The following is a 21,294-nucleotide window of genomic DNA, read 5'->3' on the forward strand; positions in this document are numbered from 1 at the left end:
TATTTATCTGAACTATTCCCTTGTTAGAATTTGAACAGTTGTGGTATTAGACTATTAAATGATGATGGTGTCTATCGCGATCTGCTTAATCCGTTATTTTCGCTGGTTTGTCAAAATAGGTAGGCATATTTGAAAGGCTGTAATGCAATCACCCATTAGCGTCTGAGCGGCCCTAGCCTTTGGATATCAAAGCGCAGGGGGGAGGGCTGTGACCCATTTCTTTTGTGTCCATAGCCCATTTCATAAACTCGAGAGCCTCTGTTGACAATTGCTCATCATTACCCTCCCCCAATTTAAATCCCACGGTGGGAATGGAACCGCCAACCAGAGACGCGCATCACAGCACCTGCACTGACGGTGCAGCCCAATAGGCCACGCAGCCTATAGAATAGGCCCATATGTTTTTATTAGGATTCAAACTCAAATTATATAAAATATACATATATTTTTCAAATGATTCATTTTATATCATTCATATATAGACCTATATCTTTAGGACTGATATGACGTCACGTCACATCTGTTACATCGACCAAAAGTTTTTTTTATATATATGTTTATGACTACAGCAAGCACATTTCAATCGATATTGGAATTCTAAACTCAAATTGTATGTGATTAATAAGGATGTTCAACGGTCAGAAATGATTATATCAGATATATGAAATCTCCTACACCCCCTGCTTTCCGAAATGGCTCACAGAAATGATCCTATAGTCATACAGACGCTCCTATCTAAATCGCAGAACAGATGTTGGAACACATGGGGCCCATTCGTTGACCATCTCAAAAATAAATAGACATAATAGACATATTTTGTAGTGATGCAACCCGGTACTATTCCCCCTTTACCTGTATTCTTGTGACACCTGATCGTTTATCTCACTCTTACTAATAGTTTGCCAAACAAACAGCTCTTCTTCTTCTTCCTATTTCTGTGTCTTTTTTTGGTCGTTTTGTTTCCAAGTATCTTTGATTTAAAGCGGAAAAACTGAAAATAAAATATATTTATGATGATGTCAAAAAGTGATAATGTCTCCCTTAAATTCGATGGAGATTCCTCCTGGTTTCACTCCAGCTGACAATAGGGCCCCAAGTCACACTTCATCATCATTAACCCGAGGCGCGAGCTATAGCTTGGCTTAGAGCCGGCCTACTCTCTACAACAATAACAAACACATGTGTTATGATATACAATATAATACACTACACTCTGACATCAGCGCTACCGCACTGGATGATGCGCAGCCTCTGGAACGACGGGCCAATCAAGTCTCATCATATCTCATCGCGTGCCATTCGTCTGGTGGTTAAGCACCAAAATATGGCGCTATCCTCCTCAGCCAATGGGAGGACGTGTGTAACCGATAGCGCGTGACGTAGCAGTGCGTTCGAACGCGCGTTTTGCAGCTAGCGGGCTCGCGCTCCGCTGAGTAGTCGACCCTCTGGATGGCTCGCGCCGCCAGTGTACCAGGCCAGTCATTATGGGGGACTGGGACCCTGCCACGGGCTGGACTCCGACCGACCGGCCGTCACTGAGAGCTCGTCAAGGAGGTTGATGCGCTAATAAGAGAGTTAGCATCGCCGCTAATTACCCCGCGTCGTCAATAAGCTGCTAAAGAGGAGGGGTTTTTTCAGCTATCACAACCGGGTCCGGCGGCTTCACCAGAGAGAGGAGAAGCGCGAGGACGTCGGGGGAAGGGGGGACGGGGACGTGAACGACAGGTGTGATCAGGCAGTCTTTCAAAGACAGGTGTGATCAGTCTTTTAAAGCGCATCCGATTTGGAGAAGCGGCTTGGCCGCATCCATGGACGACCCGACGATCGATATGACTGAGCTTCCCGGAAAAACAACACTCAAGTGGGATCAGCCGAAATAAATCAGCCCGGCTCATCCGTCTGCTCTTTTTCTCCGCCGGGCGGCGAATGTCAGCTGCCCGTAAGAACCTGCACGCGACAGGCGGGGGTTCAGCACCGGTGGAGCTGGACAGCGACTGCATGGAGCAGCCGGCGGTTGATCAGGCCAACACGACCGCACAGGGAACCGTAGGATTTCAGGGTCACTCGCTGCTACAGAACCGCTCTGGAGGCCTCGGAATGGCGTTGGAGGAGGAACTAGCCATGCTCACCGGGGAGCGGGACGACGAGGAGGAGTTACCTGACCCAGGAGCGCCCACGGTGGGCCACGATACGGACTTGTTGTCGCTCCTCCGGCAAAAGGAGAAAGACTTGGTTCTAGCTGCAAAACTCGGCAAAGCACTGTTGGAGAGGAACCAAGACCTAACGAAGCAATATGAGAAGATGAACAAAGATCTTAACGAAAAACTAGAGGTAAATAAAATCCTAAAGCGATGTTAATAGCGAAGCGTAGTTCTGTCCTAGGTCTATTATTCATAATTAGCTGGCCTGTGTGGGCCTTGAGTTAAAAATACAGATCATCAGAATTCCCCGAGTGGCAACATATTAGCCCTGTAGGCCTAAGTAAATAGGCCTGTACCGACTCACAAACTATCTGCACAGCAAGGGACTAGTCATGTATTAAAGTGTTAATCTAACTACATTTTCATCCGACAATCAGTGAGTATGAGTCATTGTCACCCGCTAACGAGTAATCACTTAAATAGAGTATTCTCTGTTACACAGCAACGCTTTTTCTTCCTGTTTGCGTTGGTACCTTCCTCAGCACATCCAGCACGTGTCTTGGGGTGGTGGTGGAGGACCCAGGTTGAGTCTCTCCTGGTTGTATCTACTGTACATCTGTTCAGCTGTCCACATCCACTCCCAATTAAGCTTCTTGCATTGCATTTTGGGGGGGTTTCTGTTGCTGCAGCGCACGGCTGTTGTTGTTGTTTTCAAAGCAGACAAACAATGCTCTCCATCTGCTAAGCCTAGCCTTAATAATCAGGGCTGCCCAAACATCTGGATATCGCTGGTGCAATACCTTTTGGACATGTTGTCCATCTTTTCATGTCCAGAGTCTAAAGACAACGTCTTTATGTTTTGGAGTTGGATCCACATTCAATGCTTCTACACAGTATACATTATTCCAAGAGCATACAGTCTCTAACACCGTGTGGTATAAAAACAAAACTATTGAGCCAGATGCTAACTCATTTGTTCCTCCAACAAATGTATATGTAACACAAGGCATGCACTAGGCACATCATGAGGACCATATTGGAGATAATGTTTTTTTCAAGGGACAATTTTAGTAAATGTTGGATAATGTGAAATGTATTTATCACAATTATAGTCTCAAAGGCCTGTAATTAAATCCAACCAATCTCTCTCTCTCTCTCTCTCTCTCTCTCTCTCTCTCTCTCTCTCTCTCTCTCTCTCTCTCTCTATCTCCTCTCTCTCTCTTTCTCTCTCTCTCTCTCTCTCTCCTCCTCTCTCTCTCTCTCCTCTCTCTCTCTCTCTCTCTCTCTCTCTCTCTCTCTCTCTCTCTCTCTCTCTATCTCCCTCTCTCCCTCTCTCCCTCTCTCCTCTCTCTCTCTCTCCTCTCCCTCCTCCTCCCTCCCTCCCTCCCTCCTCCCTCCCTCCTCCTCCCTCCCTCCCTCCTCCTCCCTCTCTCTCTCTCTCTCTCTCTCTCTCTCTCTCCTCTCTCCTCTCTCTCTCTCTCTCCTCCTTCTCTCTCTCCCTCCCTCCCTCCCTCCCTCCCTCCCTCCCTCCCTCCCTCCCTCCCTCTCTCTCTCTCTCTCTCTCTCTCTCTCTCTCTCTCTCTCTCTCTCTCTCTCTCTTCTCTCTCTCTCTCTCTCTCTCTCTCTCTCTCTCTCCTCTCTCTCTCTCTCTCTCTCTCTCTTCTCATCTCTCTCTCCTCTCTTCTCCTCTCTCTCTCTCTCTCCTCTCCTCTCTCTCTCTCATCTCCTCTCTCTCTCTCTCTCTCTCTCTCTCTCTCTCTCTCCCTGCCTCTCTCCCTCTCAAGCACCTAGAGCAGGAGAAGCACGAGCTGCGTCGGCGTCTGGAGCGGCGTGAGGGTGAGTGGGAGTGCCGCGTGGCCGAGCTGGAGACGGACGTCCAGCAGCTGGAGGTGGGAGCTGGAGCGCCAGCGGCTGCATCTGAGGGAGGCGGAGCGGGAGAGGAGCAGTACCGTCGGCCAGCTCTCGGAGCACAACCACCGGCTCCTGGAGCAACTTAGCAGGGTGAGGGCAGGGGGGGGGTGGTTTCAGATATGTGTGTGGGTGAGGGTGTTGTTATGGGTGTGTGTGTGTGTGTGTGTGTGTGTGTGTGTGTGTGTGTGTGTGTGTGTGTGTGTGTGTGTGTGTGTGTGTGTGTGTGTGTGCATGTGTGTGTGTGTGTAATGTTTTTATGTGTGTCAGTGTGAGTGTGTGTGTGTATGTGTGTGTGTGTGTGTGTGTGTGTGTGTGTCTGGGTCACTCAGTTCTGCTCGGGTTGATCTGGATCACATGATGCTCAGCCAAGGGAGGAACCACCCCTCCCCCTACATCCCAGCACACATCACCACCATGTCCCACATCGCCCCCTCAATGCTCCCTGGAGCTGGGATGGTCCCAGCTCGTCAGAGTAGAAGTGGAAACCTGGTATCCCATGCTGAATCATTTTTAAATTTTGAACTTATGGTATGTTAAGCTCTGCATCCTCGTCTGACCGTTTGTGTTGCAGCGTGGGTATTAACACAGGTGGACAAAATGGAAGGAAATCATCTATGAAGGAGAGGATGAGCCACAAACTGCGATAAAGAGAGAGAGGAAGGACAAGTAATTCAGTGCAGAGAGCTGAAAAGTAACAGACTGGGCTTTAAAGGGGCGACAAAAGAAAGACAAACACAAACAGACTCAAAGTTTAAGTAAAGCGGCGTACAGGTCACGTGACTACGAGGCATAGCACGGTAACTTCTTCTGCAAGTGATAGACCTTAACAACTTTATTTTTGCTCTAAATATTTGTAAACACAATTTAATTAACACAAATTAACGGAAAAGGTGCCAAAGATGAGGACACGTTAATGTCAGGTGTTGGAAATCGCAAAGAGACTAGGCATTCTGTAAAGCAGCGTGATACCAGTTGGCAACTACCAAACAAATCATGGCAGACAAAGACACACCAGACTGGGTTGTCCACCTGATCACGGAGGTCACTGGCATTAAAGAATCGTTTAAACAGAGTTTTGATGAACTGAACAAAACGATCAACGGACTGAAAAAAGAAACACGGGCCACCTTAAGCAGTGAAAGAAACAACATAGTGTTGGTTGGCCTCAAGGAGGGAGCGGAAGCTGGCGATCCAGACAGGATGGTCGAGGGCATTCTGAGATATATTTTGGACTTAAAAGTTGATGACAGGGTCCCAGAAGTTGAAAGACAACATCTGAGTCTCCGTCCCCGCCCGGGACCATCCGAACCTCCTCGCCCTTACCTAATGCGGGTGCTTAGGGGGAATGACAGACAGGCTATTCTGAAAGCTGCGGGAAAGAGGAAGGAGCTGAGCTGGAGAGGAAGGTGCCTCCACGCATTTCAGGATCTACCTGTGGACATCAAGAAGCAGCGAGCCAATTTTGCTGACATCAAGAAGAAAGTGCAGGGCCCGGACCTACGATATGGCCTGTTTTATCCTGCAAGGCTGACTGTCACCATCGAAGGGAATAAGCACATCTACAATAACCCCACAGACGCAGCCAACGACCTGAGGAGCAGGCTTCCTACTATTTTTCATCAACGTCCGCTGTGAGACGAGGTATGATTACATCAGCAAAATGTAGGCTTACATTTGAATACCTTTCAACCGCCATTCTGTTAATACCATTGTCTTTCTGTCTTTCCTATGACCACTATTAAACTACTGAGTTGGAATGTAAAAGAGTTGGAATCTCTTTGTTCCAATAAAACAAAGAGATCTAAAATAATATCACATTTGAAATCCCGTGAAAGGGATGTGCCAATGTTACAGGAGACACATTTGAAGAATGCAGAGATGGGTCGGTCAGGTTTTTTCAGCTCCTGGTACAGGGCCCTCTAGAGGTGTCAATACTTTAATATCTAAAAGCTTATCTTTTAAGTTAACCCAAGAAATAGTGGACAAAGATGGCAGATATATTATTATATCGGGTTTCTTACAAAACATAAAGTGCACTTTGATGAATGTTTATGCTCCTAATATAGGGCAGGCTAAATTTCTCTCTAGACTAATTCTATCTCAATTTTCTGCTGATCCGATTTTTATGGGTGGAGACTTTAACCTGGTTAGCGATCCTGCAGTAGATAGATCTAGCCGCCCACTCCCATCTGATAGGTCTCTCTCGGTAACATTTAAAGAATTAAAATAATCTTTGGCAATGTCTGACATATGGCATGTACTGAACCCTTAGTGTGCAGGACTATACATTCTATTCTCATGCTCATAACTCAAACTCAAGGATTGATTACTTACCTTTATCTCAGAATATAGAGGAGAATGTGATTGATAACAAAATACACAATATTATTATTTCAGACCACACGCCTTTGTCAGTCCTCTCTCTTTCCAAAAACAACCATACAAATTAACAGTGGATATTTAGCAACTCTTTACTCAAGGATGAAGAGTTTGTGTCCATGTTAAAAGAGAAAACAAAAGAGTTTATTCTGATCTATCTTACTTCAGTGCCCTCATACAAATTGTATGGGAAGCATTTAAGGCTACCTGCAGAGGATGGATTATTAGCTACGCCACAGCCAGAAAGAAAAAGACTGGTGATGAAGAAAAAATAGTTTAATTTTAGAGACTAAGACTTTAGAATCATAGCATATGCGGGATCCTAAGAATATAAGATAAACAAATTAAATGATGATCTGTAAGGCAGAATTACAATCAATCATGCATGAGGAGACATTATTTGCAATGTTTAGAGTTCATCGTAACTACTTTGAAAGTGGTGACAAAGCAGACAAAATGCTAGCCTTGGAATCTTTCTTTCACAACATCTCTCTTCCAACTTTAAAAGAAGAGGAGGGAGAAAGTTTAGAGGCACCTGTTACAGAAATGGAAATATTCTCAGCTTTGAAAGCTTTCCTATCTGGGAAAAGCACCAAGCAATGACGGCTTTACCATAGCGCTTATAAATGCCTCCAACATAACTTATCTCCACTTCTTACTTTACTATTCAACAATATATTAACTAACCACTCAATGCCAAAGACTATGTGCCAAGCAACTACCTCGCTCTTACCTGAGCCCAGTGAGGATCATTCTCAATTGACTAATTTCCGCCCCAATAAGTATAAATATAAATATAAATATGGAGACCGCCATTTCCTCATTGATCCATCTTGATCAAGTAGGATTTATTAAAAGGTTGACTTGCCTCTAACAATTTGAGAAGACTCTTCCAGGTAATGGCGACAGCCAGCACTCTACAGCATCCAGCCGTAGCCATATCGCTGGACGCTGAGAAAGCCTTTGACAGGGTAGAGTGGCATTATTTGTTTTACATTATGTCAAAATTTGGTTTGGACCAGTTATTATTGGCTGGGTGAAGGCCCTCTATAATAACCCTAGTGCTTCAATTAAAACTAAAGGAACCATATCCGAACCTTTCCAACTCCAAAGATCTACCAGGCAGGGTTGTCTCGCCTCGCTAACACTCTTTATTTTGGCCTTAGAACCTCTAGTATGTGCTATCTGAGCAGAGAGGAAAATCACTGGTATCCAGATTGGGGGTCATGATAACATTAACTTTATCCTAACCAAATCAGTGAATCCCGCAGGTGATGAAATTTATTGAGGTTTTTGTTGAAGCTTTAACGGTATAAGGCGAATTTATATTAAGAGTGAAGGCCATCCCATTAAATCCTATGACCTACTCTTCGCACCTTGGTTCAGCCCCCCATTCAATGGAAGCCACAAGGTATGAGATATCTAGGAATCCACATTAAGACTCCCATAGAGGACATTTTTGATTTAAATGGCCCTTTCCTCCGTAAAACATTAGGGAGGAAATTAAGAGATGGACAGTTTCATTATGGGGCAGAGAGCAGAAGTGCTGAAAATGAATATTTTACCAAGATTATTATTTCCTATATCAGCAATACCTCTTAAATTCCATCTTTAGTGGTTCAAAGAAATTAATAAAATATATTAGTAATAAAAAACCAAGAATCAGCTACAAAAGATTATCCAGATCGAGGGGAAAGAGGCTGATTGGGAGTCCCAGATGTTTATTATTATTATTATCTGCTTATGATGCTAGGTTTCCTTTGTTGTGGGCCTATACAGGCCAGAGCGAGTTAAGGAGTTTGGAAATGGTTGAGGAAGACACATCAAGACACATCTTTCTCCCTAAAACGCTTTACGGTATTACCCTAAAACCAATTTGAAAATAGTCAATCCTCTTATAAAATGTTGCTGTGTGTGAGGTAGTAAAAATTATACAGAAACGTCTCCCTTTCAATGGAGCAAATTTACCATGATGCCCTATATGCAGTAACCCCGTATTAAAAAGCGGATGGGAAAACATAACAAACAAATCATGGCGACATAGAGGTATAAACTAAGTGGGTCAGATAATGATAGATGGCTATATGGTACCCTTTAATGTCTTATATGACAATATGATTTAAAAGATGTAGACTTTTTTGCATGTTTACAATTAAAATCAATTTTGGGGTTATTTATTTTAAAGAACCCATAGTACAGGATTTAGATCTGGAGAAAAACTGAGGGAGATTGCATAAGGGAGGAGAACAGTGTCAAGAATTATACGAGTTGTTGACCACTGCATCCTTTGTCAGCCTATCCTCTCAACACAAATGGGAGCAGGACTTGAGCATACACCTGAGTAATGCACATTGGGATACACCGTGCATTACGAAAATACACAACAGCCTTATCCAAATGTGTAAGATATCAAATTCTTCAAATACTGATCTTGCACAGGGCATATATAACACCAAGCAGATAAAAGAAATGGACAAGTCCCTCTTCCATTTGTGTTGGCATGGTTGCGGAGAGGCAGGAACATTGATACATCTAATGTGGCATTGCCCCGTCAGTAAAGAGTTTTTGGAAAAATGTGATCTGTACCACTCTGCCCAGTAGTTTGCCTTTTAGGCAGTAGAGCAGAAAATATCGAGTCAACTCTTACGCAACACATTAGAGTGAATACTAAATGAGGGATTGTTTTCAGATCGTATGGTTTTCAATGCACCCAGGTTCTTAGTATGTTCTTGTTCAAAGAGTAATTTTCCCCTTTGCTAATTTGGTTTAGCCCCTAGGTCAAAGTTCACCGTCATCCTCATCGCTCTTTGACCTTAAGACCCCACATGGGCACTAAAACTAGTAGAAAATATACTTAAAGGGACAGGATTCAGATCTGGGTTGACCCGGTTCCATCAGCTCAACCGTTTTATTGATTAAGCTCTCCACCAGAAGTGGGTGGGTGGAGCAGCACTCTGGCTTCTTCTAATTACAGTGCCGTCCGCCAATCACTCAGTCTACATTAAGGAGGAACAGCTTCTGTGGTACAGCGGTCTGTGAAGCCAGGGCCCAACATTCAGGCCCGCTGCCTGGTCACTGCCCTTTGGCACAGGGTTCTCTCGGAGCACTGTGGCCAGAGAGTGACACTGCTGCTCTATGCAACGTGTAACACTTCAAGAAGCTCCAAGCTAAGATTAACCTGGAAATATCTGTAGTCAACGATGAGCCATAATTATATAAATAATGTTATCAATTAAATCACATCCCATTACTGATATATTCTACAAAGGAAGAATGCTGACCAGCCCAGTATTCTACCAGTGCCATACTGGTATCTTACACTCCTATAATCCCACCCATTCAGGACAACCAGCCTGCCGAGATGTGCTAGAAAGGTTCCTGCCTACTAACAGGGAGGGGCTTAAAAGTACACATTGTGACTTTAAATATTACGACAGCTGCTCTGCATGTTCTGTGCGGGGATATGCAATGACACCTGTAGCACAGCTCCTTGTAACACCTGAACCAAAGGCTGGTCGGCGTTGTAAACACAAGCAGCATACTGCCCTTCTCCCCCTTAGAAGATCTTCCTAGAAGTCTTCCTTTTCGTTGGATACCTGCAGGATTCCATAGCTGGCCGTCTCACTGGCGAGGGTACCGTTGTGTTCCTACCTCAGTTCAGCTCAGAGTTCAGATCTGCCCTGCCATCTGTCTACCTGTCTTCTGTCTGTCTGCTGTCTGTCTGCATGGGCGGCTGCCTGGTTGAGGAGGAAAGCTGTGGTTCACAAGCATACTGCTGTAGAGTCTGGCAGCTGTCTCTAGTGTGTATTTCAGCTCAACACCTCCTACCATATACCTTGTTGTTAAGCCAGCATAAAGGCAGCCACCCACCACCCTGCAGACCTGCTCACACTCTGATCAAATCCAACGCAGCCACCCTCCTCCCCCAACCAACACATCAAAACATCTTACCATGCCTCCGAACCTATGTTGTTCTGACTGTAGACCCCGGCACAAGAAACGAGATCCTCAGTGTAATAAAGACTTGTTAGATGAGTGATAGAGCTGGGCTGGTGGACACTTGGCTCCTAAACATCCATGGGCCCTATTTCTCCCCATAAAGGGACCTTCCCAATGCGGGAGAGATATCCTGCAGCATTTATGACTCAGTGAAATGCATGGGGCCCCTTATTGCGATTGTTGGTCTGAATCAAATCGTGTGATTAATCGCGTCAGGGCGGGCAGAGAGACCTGCTTGGTAATAAAGTTAACGAGGTCAGCAACAGTGTTATCCCTTTTTCACTTCTGTCACTCTCTCTCTATCTCTCTATCTCTCTCGCCCACCCTCTATGGCTATTTCCGTTAAATTAACACAGGGATTTGTGCCATGTGTGTGTGTGTGTGTATGTGCGCCCACATGTGTTTGGGTGTGTGCAGGCTTGTGCGAGTGTGTTCGTTTGTATGTGTGTATAAAGTAGAAACAAGGTGTGTTACAGCCCTTATACCTGTTGTGAATGTAAGCTGTGGGGGACTATGTATAGAAATACTAATAGCAGTACAATATCAGATCCTGAGAGGTTTACAGGAGTGTACAACAGGCACATCTGAAGGAAAAGATACGTAGAAAAACTGACTCAACGGACGTCGCTAATGAAAAAGGCAACGCTTTTAGGATAAACAATTAGAATGATTTGAAGTACTGCCTGCCGTTTGGGTTTATCTTTAAATCCCCCTCTCTTCTAAGACCTCGTTGAGGCAGGGGTTATCAACAGGGGTGATCCACAGGAAGTGATGCAAAGGTGGCTAAAATGAAGGCCTAAGGAGATTAGGCCTTAATCCTGGGTAATAGCCTAGCCATATGCATTCAATCAGGAGCCACCACTCATAACCCACCAGCTAAAAGGAGGGCTGGAGGCCCTTCCCCCTGTTCCACTTGCCAGCGCAACGGTGAGGACCAGCAAACTCGGTCACGATCACAGCTCCGGCCCCAAGACTACACCCTCCTCTTACCCATATATTAGGCACAGTCTTTCATTTATTTGTATATTTGTGTGTGTGTGTGTGTGTGTCTTGTCTTGTCTTGGTCTTGGTTTTGGTCTGGGTCTTGGACCTGGTCTGGTCAGGTTGTTAGGACGGCCAATCCTCTGTGCTCCAATCTGATCAGAAGGAGCTGATTGGCAACACATTGTTTTAATTACATTACATGCTTGCTCAGAGAATGAACTGCTGACTCAAGTGTTTGTGGGATCAATTCTCAATCTCAGGACGGACATTAGGGGTGTTGTATTAAAGCCCCGGTCTGGCCAACCTTTTAAACCCCATAGTGTCCTGTGTTTTGATGTGCACACGTGTTTTATACAGGGAACCGTGCACCTTTCCCTGCATAGCCAACAGTGGCCAGTCCAGAAAGCATCAGTGGAGCAGTGCATTGTGGGTTGTGGAGATGGGGAGACCGTGTTTTGGTAATGAAGTCATCTCGATGTCCGTTCTTCCTGAGTCTAGAACAACGCTCGAGGAAAGTGACTCAGGATAACACTCAAAACATGGCGATCACAGGTCCCCGCTACACCAAACCCACGGCTCCCGTCCGGTTGCTATGACAACCCACTTGTCGTTTGGTACCATGGGAATCATTCGCGTCCCTCTCCTCCTCCCCAATCGAGCCCATCCCCGACACAAAACAGATTCGCAGAGCTGAGCTGAGGCGTGCCAGCAGCCCAGCCAATCGTATTGATTGACTTTATGACTTCATGATTCTTCAGAAAGTGTTAGCTCGATAGCTTGGAGAAGGGAGCGACATGGATGAGAAGTTAGAGTCTGTTTTCTCTCTATCTTCACTCTTTTCCTCTCTCGAGTGTTGACATAAACTAGCCTGAGTTAGGCTAAGCTAGCCTGAGTTAGGCCAAGTCACCACTCAGAGACTGTATACACCCCTATTGTATAATCAGCTTTATTTTTCCGGATTGACAGGGTTGGCATTTCAGAAATCCTAGAGGCAAGACAATGTCATTCTTACCCAGTAAAAAGTAAATAGCACTTCTCTATATGGTTTAAATGTGATGTTCTAATCTAATTGTTTAAAGGCTAAAAGCCACTTAAGTGACGAGGAGACTGACTTTCATGGCATTAACAATGGAAGCATTCAGTGGGTGCTTGGGTAAGTAACAGTGTTGTTGCGATTGCAACAGGTCATTTTGTAAGACACACACACACACACACACACACACACACACCACACACACACACACACACACACACACACACACACACACACACACACACACACACACACACACACACACACAGGAGGGGGGTTGAGTGGGGAGAGGGAGAGAGAGAGACCTGAGTCACCTAAGGCCTGGCACCCTGACCAAAATGTGCCATTCATGGGTAGATGCTACCTTACATCATCAGAGAGACCAGTGATAGGGCGCTTCAGCTAGGAGGAGTCCAAACCAACAGACCTTATTAGCTTCACAGCGCCCTCTACGGGCAGCTACTGGCAACTACATCCATCACATTGACAGAATACACTATTGATTAAACGATGGAGATAAATGTGTCATGTATTTCAATCACTCTGCAATAACAAAGGTTTTTTCTTTCACCATCTGAAAGATAGCACGTTCAAATCAAGAGCATCCCATTATAGGACGTGCGATGTAGAGACAGATGTAACAGTAATGTGGCTTGTAAACCTCTCCGTTTCCACAAAGCAATACACTGGTCTAACATTAAAATAAAAAAAAATGAACTCTACCTGGGTGTGAATGCTTGTAATTCACCATCTGCTTTCTAACTGTTACTGTCACTGCTTTGCATGCGCCCACTGTTGCCATGGCACTAATGATATTAACATGAGTGCCAGCTCTCTGTGTCGCTCTATGCTAATGATGTCCTGCCACCAGTATCTCTCTGCGTGGGCGTGCCCCACACGTAACCAGCCCAGCAGTGGAGCAGTGGCCTGATCCTCCCCTGCCAATAGAAGGGCTCAGAGGGGGCTGGCGCCCTGGATGTCACTTATAGAAAGTACAAATATTTTGGCTTAAGGGGAGAAATATATCCTGGAAGTCAATCGGTGCACTGCTGCACCTCACAGGAACACTGAATCAACGGCGCCTGGTCAGGGCACAGTATGGTGCCCGGGGGGGGGGGGGGGGGGGGGGGGCAAGGTGGTGATGGTGGTGATGTGAGGGTGACTCACTGGACACAAACAGTGTGTAAAATCTCACTCCTAGCAAGCACAGTGAGGGAGATGGCCAGAGAAAACATTGCTCTGGCTATGTGTATCGGTCTAAAAAAATCCCTTTTTGTTCTTTATCAGTATTAAATGAGTCAGATTGGAAAGCAACGACGAGTGGTGGGTGCCTAGTGTCAACGTTATTAGCATCTCCCCTGCATTCCTCATCCTTAACTGGGAAAAGAGCCCACTTGATAAATAGGGAGGCTTATTCACTTCATAACAGATGCACATTTTCGGAAAATGTGTTGAACATCACGTTTTCTCTCTCTCTCTCTCTCTCTCTCTCTCTCTCTCTCTCTCTCTCTCTCTCTCTCTCTCTCTCTCTATCTCTCTCTCTCTCACTCTATCTCTCTCTCTCTCTCTCTCTCTCTCTCTCTCTCTCTCTCTCTCTCTCTCTCTCTCTCCTCTCTCTCTCTCTCCTCTCTCTCTCTATCTCTCTCTCTCACACTCTTCTCTCTCTCTCTCTCTCTCTCTCGCTCTCTCTCTCTCTCTCTCTCTCTCTCTCTCTCCTCTCTCTCTCTCTCTCTCTCTCTCTCTCTCTCTCTCTCTCTCTCTCTCTCTCTCTCCCTCCCTCACAGGCTGCGGAGGTAGAGAGGCAGCTGTCCACTCAGGTCCATTCTTTACGGGATGACTTCAGGGAGAAGAGTGTGTCAAGCAGTCAGCACATGACCCGGCTGGAGAGTCTGCAGGTTGAGGTGAGGCTACCTTACTGTAAGGCTAAGCTACTGAGGCTACATCACCGTGCACACGGCTAATACTGTAAATCTATGGCTACTGAGGCGACTTGGGCTACATCCCAGTCCACATCTCTACATGGCTCTTGTGTCCCACTCTGATGACACTGGAGCCAGGGGACAGATGTACTGTACTGTACATGTCCTGTTGCCTAATACATCATTTATGATTTAAGAAATGTGATATAAGTTGTGAAGTAACTTGACTGGTCTCTTGGTTGATTGGTAGGTTGGTCTAAAATGCCTCTCATGCCTATACATCCACAGATCCTTGGTCTTAATACAGCCTATGCTCTTAATGACTAGTGCAGAATTCTTCTGTAAATGTGTGAATTAAGAAAATGTTTGTCATTGCAAAGTCAGCCTCCCTATTCCAGGGTAGTGGTACTCTGCTCTGATATACTCATACAGCACTCCTTCGGAGCTATACTAAAACAAAATCCTCTTCTCCCATGCTCCCTGTCCTCCCCTCCCAACCCCCAACCCCCTATGACCACTGAATGGGAGCAGCAAGGGTCAGAAGTGAGTCCATGCCTGAACCTATCAAAGTGCACGCATGAATCGATTATAAAACTCGTAAACAAGGATTGACCTTTCCAACGTGAACACTGTATTCCCTATTCTGTATGGCTTTACGATAAAGGAACGCATTAGAAATCGATTGTAAAAGGACAAGTTCATTGTATTGGATAGTGGGCAGGGTAGTGGAGTAGTCTACCCACTCCATAACGATCTGTATTCATTCCTCTTCCTTAATTACCTAATACTAATGGTAATAGTATACGCTAGAATCTAGATAATATGCAATTTACCATTAGTTTTTAGCAATTTAGTAATTTTTTAAATAAATTGCTAAATTAAAAGTATAGATTTTCATGTCTCTCAAGGTATCCTATACATTTTTCATGGTTAACTGATTACAGAGTATTCATGGCACCATCAACATGGTGCTGTGATGTTCCATCCATTGATTGGTTATCATTCCAAATAAACCGATAAACAAGGTGTGCTGGTGTGCTAACGATTGATTATGCCTTAACTCACTGGTCTAATCCTTGTTTAGAGTCTGAGCATGAGTCTCGTGTTTTGTCGTGCTGAGCATGTGAGCATGTTTCTACCACACCGGGGACCGCCGTGAAAGTCCCCTGCTTACCTGTTCACAAATCCACAGAGTCCTCCTTTCAAATCCAACGTGACTTCTCCAAAAGTGGACCAGGAAACACCCACACTGCAGCAAACGTCTGCACTATAAACAGACTCAAAAGGGCTATATTTAGCATTGATGCCGCATCATCTAAGGGGTTTCTGTCAGAGCAGCGTCGCTCCTCAATGAGGATGACGACAGAGTGTGATTCTTTTGGTTTACTCTCCAGCAGAAACAGGCTCAAACATGCAATTAATAAAGAGGAGCTCTCCAGGTCGAGAGCTTGCTGTGAAAGGGCTGGCTGATAAACCTTGCAGGCTGGGAGAACGTCCTCTCCCGCTGATGCGCAAAGTAGGCTACCAGATGTAGGTCAACAGCAACGAGGATTAAAACAGAAATGAACACCGAGCGATGTCAGTTTATTGGGGCAGACTGCACAACACGCTAGAGTGTTAAATAACTCCCTTCCCGCATGAGAGTCATGTCTTGTGCGGTCGTCAACTGTCGTAGTTGTCTGTCAGACTCAAGACGAGCTCAGGCCCGTCGCACTCGAAGGTGACACACTGAGCTGGCTTGCTTTTGTTTTCCGGATGTTGTTTACTTGTTCACTTCTTTGTGAATCATAGCGTATCCCACCGGGCACTGCCGTCAGGGACTCAGAATCCTAAGAAGCCTAGCCTTCTCATCATCTGACCACACATTCTGTTCTGCAACACGCCCACAGCAATTTCAGTGGGCAGGGTTACCAGCATTGAACGACTCCTTCAGCCAATCAATAGTAAAACATGTGACGCCATCGCTGTGCACTGTTCACAGTTTTGCCAGGGGCGGGCTGTATTTTGACGTCATCAACTAAGGCACAATCCCTGATTGGCCCCCCGATTACGTCATTTCAGGAAATCAAAGTGGGCGGCTAACTGTCCCGACGGATCCTTGAAGTGAAACAGGATGTGAGGTCACTTGATCAGACAGACTTTATGCTGTCCCACGACGGTTGAATTAGGGTGAGCACTAGCCAGGGTCTGAAAATAGTGTGTGTGTGTGTGTGTGTGTGTGGGGGGGGGGCAGCTTCAGGTTCGTTGAGTGGGTAGGAAGGGGGCGGCTCCCGCACGCACCACCAGATGTCAAGAACAGCCCCCACAAAGTAACAAGTCTAAACTAAATTAGATTATTTCAAAAAGTTTCGTTCAGAAAGAGCTGGCGACTGGCCGTGTCTGCAGCCCCCCGCCTCACGTCTATGTTTGCTCTCAAAAAAACAGTTGTTCCCCTTCTCCTCCTCCTCCTCCTCTTCTAGATCACCCTGCTGTCGGAGAGGAAGATGGAGCTGGAGCGGCGCGTGCACTCCGTGTTGGGGGACAACGAGCTGCTGCAGAACACCATGGACCACCAGCGGAGAGGACTCTGATGCTGGAGAAGCAGTGTCACGAGAAGGACCAGCAGGTACCCCCCAAGCACCCCTCCCTCCGCTCAACACCCGTAGGCCCGTATCCAAACACAGCTGCTTCAGTTCCAGGCTCAAAGTATAGGAGCAGGCAGAGTATAATTATACGGAATCTAACCAAGTGCATGTGTGTGTGTGTGTGTGTGTGCGTGTGTGTGTGTGTGTGTGTGTGTGTGTGTGTGCAGCTGCGTCAGAGTCAGCTGGAGCTGCGAGAGGTCAAGTCGTCCCACAGGCTGCTGAGCGCCCGGCTGGAGGAGCTGGTGGACGAGCGCAGCCTGCAGGGCCTCAGCCACCACCCCTCCAGCCTGCTGTGTGAGATCGAGCAGAGCATGGAGCAGGAGGAGCAGGAGCAGGAGAGAGAGCAGGTAGGAGCAGCAGCAACAACACCTGCACCACGAACACACACACACAGAGACACACGCACACACATACGCGCACACACACACACACACACACACACACACACAGACACAGACACACGCACGCACACGCAGACACACGCACAGACACACACACACACACACACACACGAGACACACACACACACACACACACACACACAGACACAGACACACACAGACACACACACACAGACACACACACAAACACACAGACACACACACACACACACACACACACACACACACACACAGACACACACATAAACAAACATCCAAATACACACATTCTTACCAACAGCTTCCTCCCTTTGTGTGTTTGTGTTTGTGTGTGTGCGTGCGTGTGTGTGCGTGCGTGCAGCTGCGTGTCCAGCTGTGGGAGGCCTACTGCGAGGTGCGCTCCCTCTGCTCCCACCTGAGGGGAAATGACCTCACAGACTCGGCCCTCTCCACCGACTCCTCCATGGACGAGTCGTCAGAGACCTCCTCCGCCAAGGACGTGCCCACGGGGAGCCTCCGCGCTGTCCTGCTGGAGCTCCGCCGGCTCACCCAGAACCTGCTGGACGGCAACGAGTCCACGGTAGGAGAGGGTCCCTTCATCAGAGCTCCCTACCGCACAGGGCCAGGGCGCTTCAGGGGGGACGTATCGATCTACGGAGGATTCAGGAGCTAGGTTTATGACTCCAGAGCTCCCTACCGCACAGGTCCAGGGTGTTTCAGTGAGCTACAGGTTAGACGTGTGCATGACCCCCTTGATTTACGTTGGATGACGTACAAGCTAAGATTATGACTTGGTGGCAGTTTGATTGAGACGTGGTCGACTTGGTTGCAAAAACAGACAACACAGGTTGTGGGCTAACATGGGGGTAATTCACAATAGTGAGGGCAAGGGGGAGGGTGAAAGTCCAACATAAAGAATGCCCGGACCGGTAGGTTTCCCAGAAGCCCTTCAGGGTAGACTGGAGGCTGGGTGGTGACGGCAAAGGATACAGGGGTGAGACACACTGGGCAGCACAAACAACAGGTCGCCCTCTCCGACTGTCTGCGCTCTTCTACGACGGTTCCTTTTCAGGCCACCCGCACCCCTCGAGGGAGAGGTTCTCTCTGCCTTTGTCTCTTCGGGCCGGCAGGTGTTCCCCACTGGCAATCCTGCTGCAGGTGTGCTGGACGATGCTGCTTGTCAATGATTTCAGCCCAGTGTCTGTCTTTTGAGGAAAGGCCATTGTCCATGGTACTGATCTCCTTTCCCTTTGTGGGGGTCTTCATTATCTAGACCATGCACGGCTTCATTCGAACTCCGTACTGCACTCGTCCAGGCAGGGACTCATTATAGACTTGGTGGGAGACACGGGAGACTTCTGCACGACTCCCTTCCCTTTCATTTGTTGTCACCAGGTGACGTCCGAGCTCTGCTGATGACTTGACGACATTCCACCACCAGAGATTTCGTCTAGACAGCAATCTATCGCTAGTCGGTCTCAATTTAATTTAGCAAACAGAACTTCCAGAAATGGTTTTGACGATGTTTGTCCATCTCTCAAACAAGTGTTTCCGCCTGTTAGGACAGAGAAAACCTCTCTCTTTGCATCTCACAACCATAATAAATTCCGTCATTTGAGATCTAAGGGAGATTCAAAACACTTCAAGGCCTAAGTGTTGAATGCACAAAAAATGTATACATTACGATAAATTCACAGTGCACACTTAGTTTACCCAAGAGCTGCACGTTATCTGGTCAGTGGAGAGGCAGATATTTTACTTCTCTGGGGTAGGGCTATACTATTCCATAGTGCGACATCTAGCCTACTCACGTGCATGTGCGTTTGCACGTGCACGTGTGACGCATCCCACTGCCGATTCGCCATGCAGCAGAGAAAGACTGTAGGGCTGCCATCAGTCTTGTCACAACCCGAAAGCAAAGCAGCACAGATCTAAAAATAATCCTTCTATTTTTCTCTACATTAAACTTTGCAGTGGGTTAATCAAGGCTAACCTGCTGTGGCGTATCATGTAGAGCAGTCATACTCAAGTAGCGGCCCGCAGGCCTTTTGTGGCCCGCAGGGTGTCTATTAATGGCCCTCGAGCTGTTTTGAAAAGTTTTTTTAATTATAAAAAAATAAATAAAAAATAAAAAATCGTGCTGGGCGCTCTTATTTTGAAACCGCGCGCCGCGATCTCAATACGAGGCTGGGGGTTGCAACGATAAACAGATAGAACTCCAGCCCACAGACCGCTCCAGCCCTCCCAAACTCGAGGCAGACAGTCCATCTCAGCAGCAGTCAAGGCCGATTTAGGGTCGTTTTAGACGCAGAGACGTAAGCACGTAATTTACACAAGGGACTTGTTTTAGACAAGTTTTGATTTACGGTTCCTTTAAGGTTCCTTAAGGATTGCGCGTGTTGCAAGGGGATTCTCCGCCAGAACAGTAGGGGAGCAACGAACGAATCTGTGGGCGTGGAAGTGGAAATCGCTGGCTTGTTTATATTTATAATTATCATAATTCGTTCTTGTGTTTTCTTCTTCTCCTTCTTCAAAATTCTTCATTCGCTTCTGTCACGGCCTTTTAAAAATGGCTCTATTATGCTGTAAAACCGGAAATGTGAGACTCCTGAAAGGATGTGGTTAGCTGGCCAATCACAGTCTTTGCGAGCTGCGTAGGGCCGTAGTGTTTTAGTCGCATAGTCAGGAATTTTGGCCGACGCACTTAAGCACGTATGGGGGGATATTTTACCGCGCAAGGGGGGGTTATGTATCTTACGTGCTTACGCGTTACGTCTAAAACAGAGCATATATCGGCCTCAGTCACACTATACCGACCGGCCCCTTGAGTCACTGAAAAAAAATTTTGTGGCCCCTCATCATTTCTACTTGAGTACCCCTGATGTAGAGATTATGGGTGCACTGCGGAGCAACACACAAGACTTCCTACTTTGTATTATTCTCTTTTTTTTTCTTTTATGAACTTGCACAACAAGGTATGTCTAGAACGCCTACATTTTCTATTAATGTTCAGCTACTTGTGAGTGTGACTTATTTGATTCCCTAACTCTTGATGGCGATGTCTAAGAAAAATATAAGATAGAACTGAACCTGCCAGGATTCAGCCTGCCTACACATATAGGCCATACCGGTGATCTTAGGCCTCCACGTCACATCTCTTATTCAGAGGGTCAACATCTGCTGAATCCCATATGTTTCTATGTTTCTTCTAACAAAAGGCGTTCAAACTAGGTGAGCTGCTATTATGAAGTGTGATTATTTTAATACACCACCGCAGTGCTGATACATTTGACTTTCAGTTTTGATGTGGGGATGTTCCTGCTGGGAGATCATTACTGTAAAACTTGTCGAATGCGTGGGGAACTCTGCCAGCCTACAGCCTAAAGCCTACAGGGTCTTCTAACAATAATGACTGCTCAACAGCGCAGTCATTTGAATATTTTATATTTTTAAACAGTGAGAACAACGTAAGGGCTTCTCATCCACCCAGCGCCATTTCAGCAGACTTACTTTACCAGGAAGTCATTTTGCGTGGTAGGGTAAATGTCAAGTGTGGACGTCAGACCTTTGGTCCGATATGACGCATCATTACGAAAGTCGTATTGAAGCAACAAGTGTGACCAAGGCTTCCTGGTTTTTACTCTACTCCCATGTGACCTCCGGTGGGTTCTTAGGTCCCCTGTGTGGGATTGGGGTCCCGCTCTGGGATGTAACGCAGACGTAGATGTAGCTAGAAAAAATGATTTACACACGCAATCCTTTATGACCCAATACGTATGAACCATATCTGTGAACGGATGTCGTTTCTTCATTCTTCGATTTGGACATGCGCAAATGAACGAACCGACTCGGAAATATTCATATATCTGAATGAACGAGATCCGAAGACAAGAGTCCGAAAAAAGATCTGAATTTCCCATCACT

General features: G+C 46.4%; 1 protein-coding gene across 1 annotated transcript in view; it reads left to right on the plus strand.

Annotated features, from left to right (window-relative positions):
* Window positions 1–1,415: 1,415 nt before the first annotated feature.
* The window catches only part of bicdl1 (BICD family like cargo adaptor 1), a 26,142-nt gene continuing 6,263 nt past the window's right edge, over window positions 1,416–21,294 (plus strand). Inside the window, 8 exon segments of the mRNA XM_030359724.1 lie at window positions 1,416–2,331; window positions 3,926–4,033; window positions 4,035–4,142; window positions 14,232–14,348; window positions 16,826–16,916; window positions 16,919–16,971; window positions 17,158–17,337; window positions 17,732–17,950. Of these exon segments, the coding sequence (XP_030215584.1) occupies window positions 1,927–2,331; window positions 3,926–4,033; window positions 4,035–4,142; window positions 14,232–14,348; window positions 16,826–16,916; window positions 16,919–16,971; window positions 17,158–17,337; window positions 17,732–17,950 (1,281 nt within the window). The 5' untranslated portion in view covers window positions 1,416–1,926.

This window comes from Gadus morhua, chromosome 6 (genome assembly GCF_902167405.1).
Source record: "Gadus morhua chromosome 6, gadMor3.0, whole genome shotgun sequence".
NCBI classification, from domain to species: Eukaryota; Metazoa; Chordata; class Actinopteri; order Gadiformes; family Gadidae; genus Gadus; species Gadus morhua.